The following is a 20353-nucleotide window of genomic DNA, read 5'->3' as shown; positions in this document are numbered from 1 at the left end:
TATATGCCATGCTAAGCACGTTTCATGTTATAAATGACTTAAATATATGAGCTACTTTAACTATAGCCAAAGATGAGTGTTTAGCAAAGTGAATGTATCTAGCATTGAAAACAATACATGTACACGTGCTTAAGATAAATTGTTGTCATAATTTTATTTTATTTCTCTTTCATTATACGTATAGCAATTTTTTGTGCCCTCTGCTCCTCTTCACTATACTTTACTAGGGTTTTTGTGTTAATTTTTGAAATACTTATGCGATTCTATGAATTTGTATGGCAGAAAAAATTACGTTCATTGAGTTGAGAAATCTTAAGCTTATGTGCACGTATTTAAAACGTTAGTTAGGTTACATGTGCAATAAAAATAAATAAATTGGAAAATTAGTTTTTATGTTATAAGATTAGCAAATTTGATAAGTTTCTTTTAGCTTGACAATTTCATAAAAACTCAGTGGAATTAGGTAACTGACATATAATGGGGATTTACATAAAACTCAATTTAATAAAATAAATACAATGATATAAAAAAGCTCCTTTTAAAGTGGAATTGTCAACACAATTTTTTCTGAAGCCGTATCAGTGCAAACCGATTCCAGGCGCAATTTGCATAAAACTAAGAGTTATATTCACAGCTCAGTTACACAAACAATGCTGAAGAAATTAATTTAACAACATAAAGACAAGAACATAGAAAAATTCATATTAAAGTAGGCGTTCACTTAACTTTCTGAAGTGGAATAGCACTAAAACCAGTCTATCTAGTGGTAGATAGCGCAATAACGATTCCTGGTACTACTTATAGTTCAGATAGTATTTTAACTCAGTCACACTAAAAAATTCGAAGTGTAGGTTTTAAACCTATTTTTTTATTGAATTGATTGCAGGTTGATTATTATTTAAACATTTTTCGAAGTCAATCTTAATAACAACGCATGTTATTTCATTAACACCGCGTGGGCATTGAATCTTCAACACTCCTCTGAACTTCACTCCTGCTATATGTAACTGCGGATACTTCCAATTTCGCGTTTGGATGGCGAGCACCATCAATGGGTTCCACTGTTCGGTAGAGTATGATATTCAGTTTTTACAGTTTAGACTTTGATCTCTGGTTGGTTCTTTTCAATAACTCTTCCAAGAGAACTGTCTTAATCAACAAATCTTAAGTCTATCCTTTAGGTTTTAGTCTTTTTAAAGTGGTATGGAATTGAAACTAGTCTATCTGGTGGTATATAGCGCAGAAAAGATTTCTGGTAGTATTTTTAGTTCAGGTAGTAATTTGACTCAGTCTTAAGTCTACCCTTTAGCCATTTGTTAATAAAAATTTAGTAACGCTATTTTAACATTTGGACTTATAATATCTATAGCGTTGAAACAAAAATGTGTTGCTTTATATTGATCCTCAGCGACTAAAATATCAGATATTGTTCAATAGCGCGAAGGCGAAATATTTCTTATGCTTAAATAATAAAAAATATTTCCACATAAATACATTAATATTAAATAAAATTATTAAAATAATGTTATATATTTGTTCTCATTACATATGAGTACTAAAAACTTGTTATTAAATTCATATAATTATATTATTCTTATTATTACACAATAATAAATAATTCTATATAAATAAATATTTATTAAATAAAATTACTGAAAAACCAAGAAATATTTTTACCTTTTTAACTTAAGTGTGTAAAGACTCTTAGTTTAATAATTTTTGTTAAAAAGAGCTACCGATAGTAACTTGAAAAGTTCTGCTTTAAATGGTTTTGCTGCTTAATATAGAATTTCATTTTCATAGGAAGACTAAATGTCATGGAGAAGTTTATAATGTTTAATTATCCAAATTAATTTTCACAAGTTTTCAGGTAACTCTTGGCAACTACACACATTATTTCGATGCAACTTCAAGTCATATCTATCTTTAGCGCAATAAAATTTCCTTAATTACAAATTTCATATGTATTGTATTACACACTGAAGCTTAAAAACTTTGTCAATAAGGAAATTGCTTTTCTTCACTTGTATCCTGTGTAACTTTCTCCAAACTTCAGTCAAGAGACTCAACCATTTTTGCAAGATTTTTAAAGTCAGAAACAACAAAATTTTTATGGCATTTCTTTTGCAGTTTGTAATTCATAATTGCTACGTTTGACATCGCCTTTGGCGTTGTTGTAGATGTTGACACAGCAAAGGTGTTTCGGTAAATTTAATTACTGAAAATGTCATTCCAGCAAAAGAATTTTAATAAAAAACGAAAAAATGTTTCCAAAGAAATTTCAGTTCATAATGCATACAACAGATGCGAACTTATGCTACTCCAGAACTCACCTGCTCACCTGCTTTCTTATTTAAGACTACACTCCTCAAGCATTGAGGAGTAAGGAAGGAATTCCTGCACATGCTTTCATGTCATTTCAGCTGATTGCATTGTGTAAATTGCACATTACACATTATTCAAAGCAAAAGGGAAAATGCTTTCTTATTTTTTGCATTTCATGCTCGTTGCTATTTGTTCTGTGTTCATTTTTCATTTTCCAGTTGCACTGTGTGCTTTTTAAGTCGTTCTCACTTCACTACTTCACTTGTGCTTTACTTCTACTGGTTTATCTTGAGATTGTGAACATTTGAATTAGTGGTGAAGAAAAGTGCTGCTGACAAGGATACTCCTACGCACAAACACTAGGACACATTAAGAGAAGAACAACAAAAAGCATTGAATTGCAGAGAATTATGCCGTTTTGTACTTATGTGCACAGGTATGAACACATAACAGAGTTCTTAATATACACACTGTACTTTCGAAAGGTGCATTTGGTTCATAAGTAGTGGATGAAATAAAGAGCTTTAATAAATTTACTATAATCTATATTCTACATGAAACATGACTATACTAACATACAGTGTTTAATGCAATACTTTATTTAAATTAGTATAAAATGATAATAAGCATACAAAGATGACTTTTGTGTCCTTAACATTTGATTCTGCTAAACAATTGTTCTTACATTTGATACCAAAATAAAGAGTAGCACTATTGTACATTGTTTTAGATACAGGTTAACATATATGCGCATTTATATTTCTCATGACGTTGACAAAACAAACACCAGATTGAAATCTGAGATCTATATAGAGGTTTCAAATATGTTAAATTCTTTACATTAGTCATTCCAATAATTCGGCCATACATTGGAAATGCTTTATTGTACACGACAATATATTACTAAGTATGCCTCCTTACTTCAAATACGCATGCAATGAATGTTTACCTCAACTTCAGTAAATGCATAAAAATATATATAATTCAAAGTGCTAGCTTACAGCATCAAAAACACTAAATATAATAGAAGAAAAAATATAAACAGAAAATAAATTCAAAAATGATTTTTATAGATTATAAATATCTGTGTAATAAACATAATCAACAATAATATTTTTTCATTAGTACATACAGCACGTACATTTCGGAAAAAAACAAACACCATAATAATAAACATTAATCATTTCAGAGATATATATTTGTAATAAAATTCTCACAAAAATAAGAGTATAAAAAATATAGTTCTGCATATGAAAATTGAGTTGAGGTTAAAAGGAGTTTCATGTTATTCACATTAGTTTGACGTAAAAGGATTACAATGGAAAATAAAAAAGATAAAAGTTGTATAAAACATTTCGTATAAAAGGAATTAAGTCAGTTGGTCGAAAAATATTATAAAATACGAGTGCAATGGGAATGAGTACAATGACTATAGTCATATTAAATTTTGAATATATGTATTGCACAATATGGCCTTTGGCATTAGTATTTCCTTAATAATTCTCACTTAGTTTACTGTAATGATTACTATAATGATCTTCTAAGGAGTAGTGATTGGTGTACATATTAATATATTAAATTCATGCTATATTAAATTCATGACAAACGTTCTTCAATATTTTAGAATATATTAAATACTGTTTTAAAAATCAAATATCGTTAAAACATTTAAAAATAGTTATGCAGCAGAGGACATTATAGTAAACATTATAAAGAAAATTAGTCAATCGCACAGCCGTTTTATAGAGATATGCTTATCAATAAAAGACAATTCATTTTTGTAAAATATTGATTAAGACACAAATTATGTCTTGCTACATTGATTATATGAATAAACTATTTTTTAGATATATTCTATGGCTATTACTACTATTATTTTTCTTCACGGAGTCATGTAAACTTACCTAGCAAAACAATAAACTGAAATATGTATATAGTGTAGCTCTATTCTATAGTCGGTGTAAACAGTCAAATGTTAAAGTTCTTATAAAGTTCTGTACTACAATTTAACAGCTGCAAAACCTCCGTACGTACGAGTATGTGTGTTTCCACTTTGTATGCGTGTTATTGAAAAATTTTGTTTGCTTGCAAGTGTAAACGATGCAACTTTTAATGTCATAACTCTTGCACTCGAGTTGCACTGCTCCAGGACACTTTTTCTGCCAGTCATTTCGACCTCATCTGTACGAACAATGCTTTTGTTCGTTCGCACATTAAAAAAGGAAACGATATCACAAACAGATACTAGCACTTAAGCATCAGGACGATAAAGTGTATAAATTGTGTTGACATAATAAAATATTTGTTTGTGACATTAGCGACATTGCTTCTGATATGGCAAATAAGTAAGTGAATGAATGTGTGTGTGTGTGTGTGTTTAACTCAGCAGGTAAATGACACTTCAGAATTGCAAAGGTACAAAAAAAGGAAATTAAAAACGTAATTTTAATTAAAGAGAAATTCATGACTTGCAATTTGTCTATATTAATTTTTAATTTGCACCAATATTTTTTTCTCATTAATAGCTTCATGGCATAGCTTTATAAAGTGATTATATATTGTATATCAACTCAGAACAGAAATCAAACTCGTTTATGTGTGCTAAGATATGTGCAAGGATGTGTGCAGAGATGTGTGCAAATGCCGCAATTTGTCGTCATTATGCAGGATATTGAACTCTATAATACAAAAACACATAATCAATTCACTTTAACAACAACCTAGCAATGTACGATGTTTCTGCAATCATTCTACTTTTGCCAATGAAACTGTTTGTGGGATTTTCTTCATCCTTCAGCCCTCCTTGCGGCCTTAACTTGTTTCACAGGATATTATGTAAATTATTTCTCATATTTGTGAAGCCTTCAATTCTACATATCAAACAGAAAGTTTATAAAATTATTATATGGTAATAATAACAACAACAAAAACAGGACATTATTCAAATATAATTCAAAATTGTAAATCACTGCTTCTTTTACTCACTGCTAACACAACAGCAACAACAACAACAACAACAACAACAACAGGGAGAACGAAAAAAAGCAAAGCAATAGGAAAGCATCATTATCACATTTTGCACCTAAATGTATGCACCCGCAAGAAATAACACCAACAACAACAACGACAACAGATATTACAACAAAACACACACATAGGCGAAATGCAAAGCACAACAACCGTAACAACACCAACAACTCAAACGGCAATGGCAAGTAACAAACAGAGAAAGAAAAGCGGAAAAATGTAGATGAGCGAAATTAACGAGGCGTAAAAAGTCCTTTGGCTTTGATAAGTTGGATGCGAGGTTGCATAGCCGCAGGCTGAAATTATATTTTACATGTGCCACATACACAAATGTGATTTCAAATGCTGACGTCGCTCTGTTGCTCTGCTGCTGATGTGTTTCCTGCATATGTGCGTTGTTGTTATTGCTGTGTTGTTGTTGATGATGTTAAAATTATTGCATGTGTATTCTCGCACTCAAGTGTGTTATTTTTCGTATGAGTTCGTTAGTTTGATGTTTCTAGTTTCCTTTTCTTTTCTTTTCTTTCCTTTCTTTTTGTTTTATCCTTGAACCTTAGTTGTATTTACACAAATTATTAACAAAGCAATTCGTCGTGTGATGATTGAATGCGTTTACTTTCTAATAATAGATTTTTTAAGCAGTTTAAATACTTAAGTAAACTTGAGAGTGAATAATATAGAAACTTCACAAAATATAAAAAGAGAAATGAAGAGCCTATGTTTCTAGAACTTTTAGATATATCTGAGTTGATATGATTAATGGGTCACTTTATCTAGCTTTATTCATTAAACTTATTAAAAATCGAGTCTCTCATTGCTCGGAATCTCAACGACACGTAGAAGTCAAAATGGCTGCTAACAAACTGACTTTATCTAGACCTATTTATTTCATTAAGCTATCATATGATCGTTCGTGTTGTTTCTATTAAATTCTGTTTTTTAATAAGCAAATCTTATTTAAAAATCGAAACACGCATTGCTCAGGATCTTAACGACACCTAGAAGTTCGAATGACTGCTAACAAACTCACCTTATCTACACCTATTTATTTCGTCAAGCTATCATATGATCGTGTTGATCCTCACATTAATCACATTGCTCAAAATCTCAACGACACCTAACAATATCTTGACCTACATTATTAATTTTAATGAAATTTAGTTAAAAAATACATCTGCATACTACGAGTATATACTATATTAAATAATTGGAATAAGAAACATTGATATATGCTTTATAAATATCATTTCTCACATAATTTTTGATAAGAATACTTATTCACATAAAAAGGTCTTAATAAAACGCTTTTGTGCATATTTCAATCAAATTTAAAGAATTTAAATTATGAATATTAATATATGGATTTATTCTCCTTTTATTCCATACACAATAACCCAATTCCTTGCGCTAGACTGATTGTTACTGAATTTTTCTATACATTTTCATTTTTCAAAACGAAAATAAAGTCTCTTCACTTCACTGCTTGCATTGTAAGGACTGAGAATATATGTCGAATGCACTCATACAAACGTACATGCTTACAGGAACACACACATACGCATTTGACACATTAATGTGAGCATTGAAACGAGCGAAAGTTCTTCATAGTTTTTGGTATATTTTGTATATGTTTTTGGTCCTGCAAAAATTTTCATATAAATAAATAAAATAAAATAAAATAAATAAAGCAAATAAAAAAAGGAGTTTTCATAACATTTTTTTTTAACTTTTTTCTATATTCAAATGAAACTTTAAATAAGTTATATAGAAAAAAGTATTTGTTGAATGTATTTGAGGCACAAAACAAATAGAAACTAAACTTTTAAGTGCGCATATGAATAATTATGAGTTTATATATCTGTGACTATCTTCCATATGAACATTTCTGTTAAAACTTGCATTCCTGACAAGGTAAATCGAGACATAGCACAATTTAATGCTAACTATTTTTAGCAGCATTTCCCCTGTTGTGAGGCATCAATATGCGAACAATAGCCGCCAACAGAAATACTCAAGGCACTAACCTGCAACCAACATCACATCATCAAGTATCCCGTGCATGTGGCACAAATTTCGCGTTAATTCATATAAACGAAATGTGTAAAACTGAATTCATGGATTTACCATAAGATCGCATGAAAAGAAAAATTTATTTTTTGCTTTATTCGTATGAACTATTTCTAAAATACTTTTATTTGTTTAACAATTTTTTATTATTTTTGAAAAAAAAAAAATTTTTTTTGATGAACACAAATTCTCATTCATAAAAGTCACCATTTATGATTCACTTTTGCAACTCAAATTGTGCAAAATTTTGCATTTTCATCCTTTGAAAAATACTCGTCGTTGCAAGTTGTAAACCAAACAGAATGCAGAATGCAGTTCCTGAAATCCTGAGGCGATTATATTTATTATTATTAAAACATATTTTCTCTATCGAAAACTGGCAAATTCGATTTTTTATTGCATTTTGCAGTTAAATTGATTCATAAAATGTTGCTAAATTTGTTTGCAAAAATCAAAGCTAAAATACAGAACGTGTTTAAACCATTGATTCCATTTTATGGAATAAAATGACAGAAAAGGATTAGAAATATGCAGATCAGAGCATTTAAGCAAATTTAATTTTATGTTTATTTAGTTTTTATTAAATAAAAATAGCAATTCAAATCATGTTTGTGATATTAAAAGGATTTTTCAATCCAGTTATTATAATCACACTTTAAATGGTCATCAACACAGCATTATTTTTTAATACATATTTATAGAAATTTTTTCAAAAGGCCATACTACGTATATATAAATTGCAAAAATTTAAAATTTTCAATCGTATTATTATTTTAAATTTACTTGAAAACTTGTCTTTAAATATTTTAAAAAGTAACTCACCTAAAGGAGGTCAAAAAGTTAAAACATTAATTAGTCAAAAATGAATTGAAATTTTTTTTTAAAATGTATTACTTTTACATATTTTTTGTTTCATCCTTCAACGTTGAGGCGCCCACAATTTATTTGCTAGAAATATTAACCCAAAATAAGGCAGCAAAATTTGATGGTTCAATGCGTCAGTCTAACATTTCCAAAAATCATTTAATGTTGCTTTGATAGGAATTGCTTTACGCATTTTGCCTTTCTCAACAGGAATCTCAAACTTTGATCGCATTTTAAGTGACCCTTGAAGTACGCATGAGTTAAGCCTGAAACATTATCCTTCTAAGGGCGAAGAAGAAAAGTAGCAGCAAATCCATTTATAATATGTTAATACTTTGAAACATTTTGAAGCTATTTTTTCCGCCCCACCTCGGTTCAGGTTCTTTACTTAAATTTTTATCTTTTATTTCTTTGTTATAAGCATTCGAACACACACCATATACACATACAAGGAAAATGAAACTGTTTACGAAACCTTTTATAGTTCAATGAATTTTTATTAAATTTCTATTTCATTTATCTGACAGAATTTACTACAAACAATTTAAAGAATTTATTTATTTGAATTTCACAAAAATATATAGTAATTAACATGGATTTGCATACTCCTCTATGGAAAATGAATTAAAATTTTAAATATAAATAAGATTTTTCCTTTCTCATTTCATAATTTTACAGCATTTACTCTAAGTGCCATATGCAATAGATAATAACAAAAAGTGCTTTTAAAAGTCTGCAATATATTCTGTACTCTATTTACTGGGTCAGTAACACACGCAAATAGTTTCAAAAGGATACGGAGTTTCAAATTAATATTAACACATTTAATATATAAATTATTTTAGTTTCTTGAAGTTGCCTGTGCTATCAGGAATATACACGTAGTTGTAAAGCAAATCCTTTATTGCAATCGTATGTAGAACCTTCGTCAAAGGTTCTAGGTGGTTTTAAACCCCGAGTTGTTTTTGCTACATATACAGTAACACAATGGGTTATAATAGGCCTAAGGGATCGCCGGTATATTTTAACCTAACTTAATTGTATGTATTTTATTGTTGCAACCCAGTGTGGTGTATACATCCTACCTCCTTAAAGATGAATAGATAAAATATTTAATAAGGAAATAAGATTAGGAAGAAGAGATATATAAGGCGAGACATATTCAAAGTGTGCAAAGTCCTGCTACATAAGTCTATTGAGCTCAATTTAGTCTTTACAGATGAGTTGAACTGCTATATGGAAAACGTAAGAAGTTAAGATAATCCTAATATTATAAGGGACTCCCGTTGATATCTGAGCGTGATATAAGTTGCGTGCCACATGTGAAATAATTTTTTGAATATAGTTACAATAATGAAAAGATCAAAAGATTAAACTAATGGTACATATAATTAAATGAAATTAATATTTCGATACTCGTATGAAAAGAGAATTCCGTTCTCAAGATTTAGTATATATATAGTCTATATGTTTGACACATAGATCTTACAATGTAATGTAACTATTAAATTTAGGTCAGATAGTAGCAAATAGTTTGTGGCTTTACGACTCCAACCTATTAATTATGTAAACGTACTACATGAAATACCAATGCAGTAAACCAAAACTCTTATTAAAATTCAGACCTATCCATAATATGACATAGCATGCTCAAGACTTTAGTTATTCTAATGATATCACTTGGATTATTCTTTATAAAAACTTCTATTTAAGGGTATGTAAGATTATGTTGATCTACATACTTCAACTAAATTACCATTATTTGATTTAAAATTTTACACATTGGGTTTTATAAGAACTTGAAATATTTTAATTAATTCGAAGAAATATCAACTTTAATCATGAGTAGCATTTCTGAGTAGATCAGATTAGAATGGTTAATGATTTGGTGTCAAATTTTGACTGCATTTATTGGAAAAATTACATGAGGTTACAATCACCATCATTAATGAATCGCACTGTAACATGACTGCTGACTTCTTATAGTAAAAATAAAATGAATTTTACTTACACGATATCTGAATTTACCAAGATGGTAAATTATATTTGTATTGCGTGACACAATTAATACATTTAGAGAGTTCAAAATATTTATTGCCATAAGCATTTACGAAGTAGTTTGGTCAAATTGACTGGCTGTCCCAATAACCTTTTACTGAAATATATATATGTAATATCATTTCATCACTCTTTATTATATAGTCGCAAAAAAATCATAAATCATAATGAAATATTGTTAACAGTGAACTATTGACCATCTCTCAAGAAGGTTGTTTCTTAATAAATGATGAAGTGTAATTAAAAGTTCCAACCTTCACCATTGAAAGTCATCATTAAAAATTAAATACATTATAATTTTTTACTTTTTGTACAATCAAATGAAATTAATCACAATTTTGCAGAAATGTTTTATGTTAAAAATTCTTTATTCTTTTTTATACTCACCGAAAAGGCTTTTAAAAACACAAGACATTGGATGATGCCTTCCATGGTATCGCCAGTCAAACAAAATGTGCCAGTTAAATGACGACCTTTCCGTCCGACTGTGGCTGCAGCCAAGGAGGCGTGCACAAGTGCGCGTTGTTGCCCTTTCGTATTACTGCCCGTTATGCTAGTCAAGGCGCGAGGTAGGGGAGCGGCGCGCATTAAACGCTCCAGAGAATCCATAATTTACGATTTTTTATACGATTTTTTGAAATTCGTATTAAACTTTAACAGCAGCACCGTTCTGAGGTTATTTCCAGCATTGAAGGATTTTTAAGGATGTTTTATGACTATATATGTTATTATGTTATATGTGCGTTTTAGAAGTTACTTTGATGGCAGTTTTATATGATATATAGATTTGGATTTTTTATTCGTTTACGTGTTCATGTCAACTATTTCTTTACACTATTGTTTACTTCAATTATCTTAATAAATTCAACTATGATTTGTCACATTTTAATGCAATTTATTTGTATTTTTTACATGACATAAGTATATTAGTTTTACTTTGTAAGATACAGTTTTAAACTTTAATTTAAAATAAATTAATATTAAAAATTTAAACGCAGATATTTATTTTGAAATGAATAAATTTATAGAATAAAGTAAAGTAATAAAGTAAGGCAATTTCATTTTATTTATATTTTTATACACCTCTGTACATATACAAAATATTTACTTTAAAGCCAATAAAATATATGATATTCCACTTTTACGGCCTAGTGATATTGTTTTTCTAAGTTCTAAGTGAACATATGAAAAGTAGTTAAAAGGAATTGGAGCGTAAAAATGAGTACGGGAAAAGGAGTTCCTTCGAAATTATGATTGAATTTAAAATGATTATCACACACAGTTGGAGTGAAAATTTATTTTTATCTGCAATTTACGCAGCTCACCTTTTGTATTATTTGCACAATTTCTTATATTTTTTATTCTACTTTTGTAGTTATGTGCGATATTCTTCTTCTACAGTAGAAGAACAGCATTGCAAGCTGTAAACCTTGTGAAATTGATGCTAAGCGGATGTTAAAAATTTATAGCAATGGCAGCATCCGGTTGTGTTATTACACAAAAGCAAGCAGCAAGGTTACTGGCATCACAGCAATTGAGCATCGCATTGCAAATATAAAACAAAAAAGCACACAACAAATGAAGAGAACATAATAAAAACAAAGTGAATATGAAGAGCAAAATGTACGGGAACAGTTTTTTTTCTTTAAAATAAGAACAGATTAAGGCACAAAAAATGCAAAAAGTTAAATGACTTTTTTTTTATTATTAACTCTGCCTTACCCCAACAAACCCATTATTTCCACGGGTCTATGGTCTTATTTGCAGTTCTGGCAGAAAGAAATTTTTTCTATCTTACGCAGTCAAGAAAGAAATGCAAGTAAATTCAGCTTCGTCATTAAGGAAAATTTCAAAATATTTACTGCCATTTATTCACAGTCAAAAGAAAATATATAAGTTATGTGAAGATGGAAAATTCATGAGAAAATTAATAGTCGAAAAAAACCATGATAAAGCAGACTTAGTGCTGCTGCGTCCTATTTTCTGACAACTCCTTCTTATTTATGTACAAAAAATACGAAAAGTGCCAAGTAACGTACAAATATTTGAAAACTAAAAATAAACGAAAAATGATCTAAAATTATGCTGAAATTCATTACTAAATATAGAGAAAAAATTTAACTATTCTTGAGAAAATACACTATGACTCCTCTATTTAAAAAGTTAAGTAACTGAAAAATTTTTCATGGAAGTACATAAGCGACTGGGAAATATCAGGCATAAGACGGGGACTTTCTTAACGTAAAAAATGTTTCATGGAAGTACAAAAGTAACTGCGTAATATCAAGTATAAGACGGAGACTTTCAATATAAGGCAGCTATAGAATAGATAATGCAATAAACACAGTTTCAATGAAATTGGTGAGAATATATTTTGTTTTTGTGGAAGCATATATTTTCAATACAGAATAACTAATTCGATTTCGAAATGATTGAAATTTAATTGTTTTTTATATAATTTTCTACTGCTTTTATTTATATTAGTACTTTTTTCTTCTATCTTTTTTCCTGCGTTAAAAAATTTTTAATTTTTTTTGTATTTTTTCTGTATTTTTTTTTATATTATTAAAAAATGTTTATTTAGACGTTTTCCAGAAAATCTGTTTATGCAGCAACTCTTTAGCTTTTTCTTGGTGCTGTTAGCTGGCACTGACTTTTTTCCGTTCATATTTATTACTTTTATATAGTTTTGTTTTTGGTTGTATAAACTTTTAGAATTCATAAGATTTTTGGGAGGAATCAACTGTTAAAGTCGGTTTTGAATTTTGAAAAAAATACTTTAGAAAAAAAAGAACTCGAACTCTTCACTAGTTTCATCAAAATACAAACTGCGATGTTTTATTAAAGTTATTGTCATCAAGAGATGTTATCACTAGAACTAATTGAAGTTTAACTAATCATATTATATGCAAATGTGTTAAGAAGCAAATATAAAAATTTAAAACCACGCTGTTTTCAGTACTCAAAATGTAGTTAATCTACAGACGTTATAAATAGTCATTTGGTGTAAGTATAAAGATAGTCGTTACTTAGACTAGACAATAAATTAACGTTTAAACAAACCTACAACAAATTTTAAACATTTATAAAGCAAAAATAATTATTTAAAGAAACAAACACATCATAAACTTCGCATGCAATAATTTCTTTTAACAAAAATGTTGAATTAATTATATGCGTTTCTTATTTCCTCGAATAGTTAATTAATTTGACAAAGAAAACAATTATCATCAATGTCATAAGTAATTAATATATTTCTTCTTAATATTATTAAGCTCACGTACAGTTGAATACAGCATGGCTGAGCGATATATAATCATTTTGCTCATTTATAATCTTTATGGCAGCTTCCTCGATTTAATCATTTAGTTTTTTATATACATATATAATCTATGTCTATTTCACTGACAGAAAACCATATTAAATCTGACTAATGAATAAAAATAATTATTAATATCTACACGCCCACTAAGCCAATAAGCAGCACAGCATTGTTAAGAAAACAGATGAATGATTTAATTTTATCTCAAAGGACCAAAAGATTAACTGATTTAGTGTATAAGTTAAACAGTTCAACTAATTTTAATTAATAAAGGCACAGAAGTAGTGGTTTAATTAACATTTAGACTGAACTATTAATAATTCAGAAGCACTAATATCCCTTTTACCCTCATTAATAATGTTATTCACGTTGTTGTTGTTGTTTCTGCTGCTAAGCAAAGACCAACAATAAAACCTAAGCACTTCGTGCAATTTTCTCGTAATCCCTACAGAAAAATAATTTGTTTTCCCACTGCTCTTTATAATATAAAATAAAATAGCAAGTACAGAAGAGAAGAAAAAAACAAGTTAATTCCGTTGTAGTCCTTCTTTCCCTCTGCAAGTATTTATATAATTGATGCATTGTAGGTGTAATGAACACAGGAAAGTTCCTTTATTTTGTATAGCCATGGTATTAACATATCGACTTTCATTTGCAATTGCAAATACATACAATCAAAAATAATCAATTCTCTATATCAGATTCAGATTCAGCTTCGACTTTTTACATTCTCAACTTTATTACATTTTCCCTTGTATTTTATTACAAAAGCTTCGGTAGCTAGTAATGAACTAGTAATGCTGCATACATGCTTTCATTCAGAAAATTTTTATGCTACTGCAACTTCTATTGAAAATGTGAAAGTCCGTGTCATTATTATCAACGTCAAGCCACAGACTCTATTATGTATAAAAAAATCTGTCATATCAACTGTCGGTCCATACATCAGTAATCCAGCTAGCTGTTGCTAACCGAAAGCAGTGCAGAGTAGCAGTGTCTCATATTATGAAAAGCATGCTTACTATTTTCAAATTGATATGAAACCTTGTCGATTGTAGTACTACTACACTACTATACTACTACAACAGAGCAGCATAACCCAATCGAACCTTGAACCTCGAAAAATGAGTACCGCAACAACAGCAACATAAAGCTGCAACAATAAGTACAAAAAAATTTGATTTAGCTGCCATTGTAAAAATGAAAACTTTCAGATTATATTACAGCAAATTTTTTCCTTTTTATAGTTTTGACTTATCTTCACAGTGGCTTTCACATTACACACAAACATCGCTCTTACAGTCGAGATGGTGTATATGTCGGTTGTTGGGTTGGTTACCACACCCATTTTTATTATACTTCATTTTGTACGGATTGTATGAATCTATTCAATTATTCGATTTCTCTGATTTTTCTGAATTTTCTCCTTTATTTTCTGTTAAAATTACTCTTTCTCCTTTTTCGTTGTTGTGGTTTTCAACTTAATCAGTTTCACTATTGTTTGTTTTTAGTGTTTTTTGTTAGCTAGCCTGAGCGTTTTTCATAACAGTGTCCTATTATTTTTTTTTTCTTCTTTTTTTTGAAACCATACAAATTTTTTTCATTTATTATTAGAGGTTTTTTTCCCTTTTTTTTTTGGTAAGCTAACCTAACAAAAGCAAAAAATGGCGTCGCAGTTCCTGCTTAATGGCGCCAACATGGCCGTCATAGTGGTGCGTAAAATGTATCAACATTGAAATTATATAAAGCTACCTCCCGCTATGCGGGTAGTCATGGAGTTTCCATTGTTGTTGTTTCGGTACATGCTGCAGCCCTACTCATTCCCCGTTCTGATGGCGGCTAGAACGTCGTACTTAATACTGGGTGAGGTAAGAATGTCTGCGTCTGCAGTAACATTCTTTTGCATCATTAAGTATGGGTGAAATTATGAAAATGTGGTAAACAAACCGTCAGCTGCTACTAAGCAATTCCATCTTCTTGCCATTTTATTCTTTCCTTTTTGCATACTTTAATATTAATACAAAATAAATTGAGGTCTTTAAAGTATGCAAAAATAGATTCAATTAAGTGTCATTAGATTCAATAAAATTAGAACCTTTAAGGAACTTTTTGTTCTACTAAAAACAACTATTTTTATGATTAAAAAAATTTTTATTGCATTTTCTAAGAGTTGCAATTTTAGTTTTAATATCAAACTCGCATTTTTCATTACAATTTTATAAAAATCGATAAAACTGTCAATGCAGAAAATTATTACTTTTCTCTTATAACTTCTATAATCCTTTAAAATTCCTTTTAAAGTCCTTTTGAGTCCTTTTGTGTAGGTAGAGGATTGCAATATATTTGCATTGCTTCTAATGGAAATTATTTCAATATGTATGGCATTTCAGGATAAAGAAAGAAATTATATATTAAGAAAAATACTTTTGTGCGTATCAATAAAGAGAGAATGTATACAATAACGAATAATTTTAAAGCTCTTTCTATCACAAGTAAATATTTAAAAAATCAATATTTAAGAATTGTGATATTCGAAAAATATACAACATCCTTTCTGAAAAATTATTTTAAAATTTGCTAAAGATTTGGGATATTTTTTAGGCCTTCGATTGTTATATAGCAATACAATAAGACAACAAATTTATATGGATTCCTATAATTACCACTGTAGCCTAACCGAAGCCTATACAGTAAAACTAAATCCTCATGTAAAAGAGGAAAGAGTGACGTATTTTGGCATAAACAAGGAATAGTTATTTTAATAACAGTTGAAATATTTTTGAAATTTCAAATTAAAATTGATTTTTGATTTTTTATATAAAGCAGAATTATAATATTATTATAATATAATTTCATTATACATGTACATTAGATTTCAATCTACCATAAAATGTGCTAAAATGATCTAAATGACCTGAACACCCTACTACTATTTAAAATCATATTTGTTTTACTTTAAAACAAATAAGTAAATACCTAAACAAGTAATAGGTATAGAGAAAAGTAATAGGTATAGAGAAAAGTGTCCAATACTTTTCATAAGATTTATTCTTAAATATATATAAATTTAATTTAAGTTTATCACGTTGTAGAATATTACACATACTGCAAGTGAAGGTAAGATAAATATTTCACAATTTGATATAGAAATTGGAAGAATCAGTCTTAACATGGAAATTAGTTTTTGTCTTTTAAAAGATAAATATGAATTTAATTTAAAAAAAATAATCATAAGATTTAAACACTCAGACAAATCTTCCAATTATGGGTGCTGTTCAAATATGTATCTACTATCTTATCGTAAACCATCAAATCCTTTATCAGGAACAAACTTAATTATTTTATAATATTTATCTGGCAAATAAACAGAAAAAAATGTTTCATTATGGTTATCATCTCATTGTAATTAGTGTTAATTTAGGCATATTTGTCGCAACAAATGTTTTATTATGGTTATTATCTCATTGTAAATTAGTATTTTTTTAGGCACATACGCAACACAAAAATACCGCGACAAAATGTATATAAAGCAAAGAAATATACTAAATAAATCAGTACTTTACAACTACTCAACTTGTGTAATGTCATTTTAAACAGTTCCAATATATAGTTCACAAACACTGTGTATTGCTGAAACCCACTTATGGATTTCCCATTAAATATTTTAACCTTTGTATCTACATACTCATACTATGATGTGACTTTGATATTTAAATGATATTATAATTTAATCAAATTTTAATTGTGAACTTATAGTGACGACTAATATAATCGTCTACCGGAATATACATTGCACATACCAGGAGGTGTTGGACTTATCCCTTTGATCAAAACCAAGTAAACACGTGTGTTTATATAAAATACATGCTTTCTTTAACCCTTTCATGTTGTTAGGGGTTTTTATATGTACATACTCTAGTGTGTTGGGTTTTTTTTATGTGCAAATCATAGATTTTAGTTCATACATTTTCTCATTACTTTAACTTAAAACTTTTATTTTATTAACACACTTAACATAACAAACATTTTACTCATTTTTGAATTGAGATTTATTTTCTAAGTGTGGTGAAAAAATAAGCTAATGTTGATATGTGGTGGGTTATGCACATTTACTACTAAAATGATACATGAAAAGGTGACTTCGCGTGTTGAATAAAAAATGCAACTAACATATGTGTTTGAGGTGAAATTTCTTTCTTAAATGCATTTTTGTGATTATTACTATATAGCGATTTACTACAATAAGTGATTTTTGTCAAATGTATTGTGTCAAATGTATTGGGTTGGCAGAAAAGTAATTTTAATTTTTAAAAAAAAAACGTTATTTAATATTAATAAATATCAAAAAAGGTTTTCCTGCCTTAGTTCAAATAATGCAGAGAAATCAATTATATGTCGCATATATATTGATATTACATGTGATATATTGAGCTAAATATTTATTTAAATTTTAAAAAATATCACACATCATTTTGATTTTGTGTTTGAAAACATTTAATAAATTTTTTACTGGTAAAGGACTCGAGTCCTTTATTTCACTAGAAATTTTATTATTAGCACAAATGTAACTAATAATTATTATCAATTATCTATGTAAGAAATTTTCTGCAATATTAGTTATTAGATTTTTGTACAATTTCATTATATATTGAAACCAAAATAACTTCTCAACCAACCACTTCGTTGTATTATCTTTATAGTGCTTGTAGGAAAGAAAAAGTGAAATATCATTTTTTATGTGAAATAAATTGCATTGTTTTATTACTTTTCCGATAACAAGATTTATAACTACCTTTCCGTATATATTTATTCACTCATTTGTTACATTTGTCTACTATTTTTGCCACTTTTTAGAACTTTTCTGATATGCTGTATATACGTTTAACGCTCACACATTTCCGCCTTAAGCGTTCACACTCAATTTCACGGAAATCAGCATGCGATGAAGAACACGAACCCACCGCAAATTCACGTTCATCTGCGGTTTCCTGATCACTACCGCACGAGGCCAGTGAAGCTGACCCGGCTGATGCGGAACCAGAACTCGTTGTTGAATCGTCACTGTCTGACTCTTCGGTACTAAATGAACCGTTTGAACTATGTTGTGGTTGTTGTTTTATTAGTTTTTGTTGTGTGGCGTTTATTGTTTTTACTACGGCACTTTGTTCTAGTTCGTTGTTGTAATTGTTGTTGTTATTATTGTTATTACTTAATATGGCACGTTTTAGATCTAACACTAAAGGAGACGGTGCCACAACTGGTTGTTGACAATCAAATGTATTGCCTACCAAACCAGGTTGTGTGGTTATCACACCAGCGGGCACACCCAGCACACTCGATGATTCTGGAAAAATGCGGTTATCTGAGCTGGAAGAGAATTTCGAAAGCAATGACTTTGCAGAATTTTTATTTTTTAATTGCTGTTGCTGCAAGTGGTAATAATCACGCGGCAATGATGAAGTGGCATGCAATTCTTGTGACTCGTAAACACTCCGATGAGCTGGTCGAAAACCACCGTTCAATGCTGACGTACTCACTGAGTGACTTTCGATATTTTGTTTTTCCTGTTGATGTTGTTGAGCACGTAAATCACTAATCACACTTGCCGTTGAGGCCGTCGGAGTAGTGGAGGGTGTTAGCGTTGCTAACTGTGCGCCCAGCAGCGGAGTTAAATTTGCTAAGAACTGTTCCTGTTGTTGTTGTTGTCGCTGTTCGTCGAGCTGTCGACGATAGGCATCGATTTGATCGCTGGCAGAAGGTGCGGAACTATGCATGCATCCTTGAAAGAAATCTAATGCTTCGTATAGGATAAAACATAGCCCAAGGACAATAAATGTCTCCATCATATTAAATTAAAAGCCAACGGCATTTTAAAATAAAACACAAAACACTGCAGCGTTGCGCTTTACATCACACCAGCACGCCAAATCGAGAGGATATTGTTTGTTTTTAGTATTTATGATTTTATTTCGTGTTAACTTTTATTCTTAATTAGGTGTAAATGTGCATATATTGTTTATTTTTATATAATTTATGCATTGTACTCGTAAGTGCATTGTACTGTAAATAATTTCAAGCCTAAAGTATACATCGAGATAAGCTTTAATTTTTAAACAAAAATGTTGTGTTCTTTTTATATCCAACAAAATGTGCAAAATTTGCCAGCAAAATAACAAAATTCAGAAAAAGGAAAAGTAAATACAGAAAGCATAAATATGGAAATAAAAATGCAAACAAAGTACCACACAATAATACGAACTCAGCACTTAAAATAAATAAATTATTACACTTGCACTTGCTTAATGATTTATTGAAATACATCGTGTAAAAAATAATCTGTAATTATTTTAAATATTGTTTAATATGCTGCATTAAATGAGCTTTCAATATTCAATTTGATAAAAAAAATCAATGAAATAATAAAACATAAAGTGGCAGCGGAAGCAGGACTAGTGAAACTGTACATTTTTATGTGATCGTTAAACATTCATAATGAAGCTGAAAGCTTGTGCCACAAAATGCATTTTCATATAGAGACTCATACATTTAAGTAAAAATAATTGTATATATACATGGGTAGATATGCGTCATATAAAACCAAAATATAAACGTATGCAAGTCAAACCTAACCGCACACATGCTCGACATCCACACCCACTGCGTCAATTTCTATATACAAACTGTAAAGCT

The 20353-nt window shown here is 29.4% G+C and overlaps 1 protein-coding gene across 1 annotated transcript; it reads right to left on the bottom strand.

The window, feature by feature from the left end:
• Positions 1-18486: 18486 nt before the first annotated feature.
• On the bottom strand, positions 18487-19509 carry LOC119675555 (transcription factor RLM1). The gene has a single exon (XM_038086764.1). The coding sequence runs from the start codon at positions 19507-19509 to the stop codon at positions 18514-18516; it is 996 nt and encodes a 331-aa protein (XP_037942692.1). The 3' UTR covers positions 18487-18513.
• Positions 19510-20353: the final 844 nt, after the last annotated feature.

The sequence above is a fragment of the Teleopsis dalmanni genome, chromosome 1 (genome assembly GCF_002237135.1).
Source record: "Teleopsis dalmanni isolate 2A chromosome 1, ASM223713v2, whole genome shotgun sequence".
NCBI classification, from domain to species: domain Eukaryota; kingdom Metazoa; phylum Arthropoda; class Insecta; order Diptera; family Diopsidae; genus Teleopsis; species Teleopsis dalmanni.
Note: the sequence above shows the minus strand (reverse complement) of the source record. Positions and strands in the feature narration are given on the sequence as shown.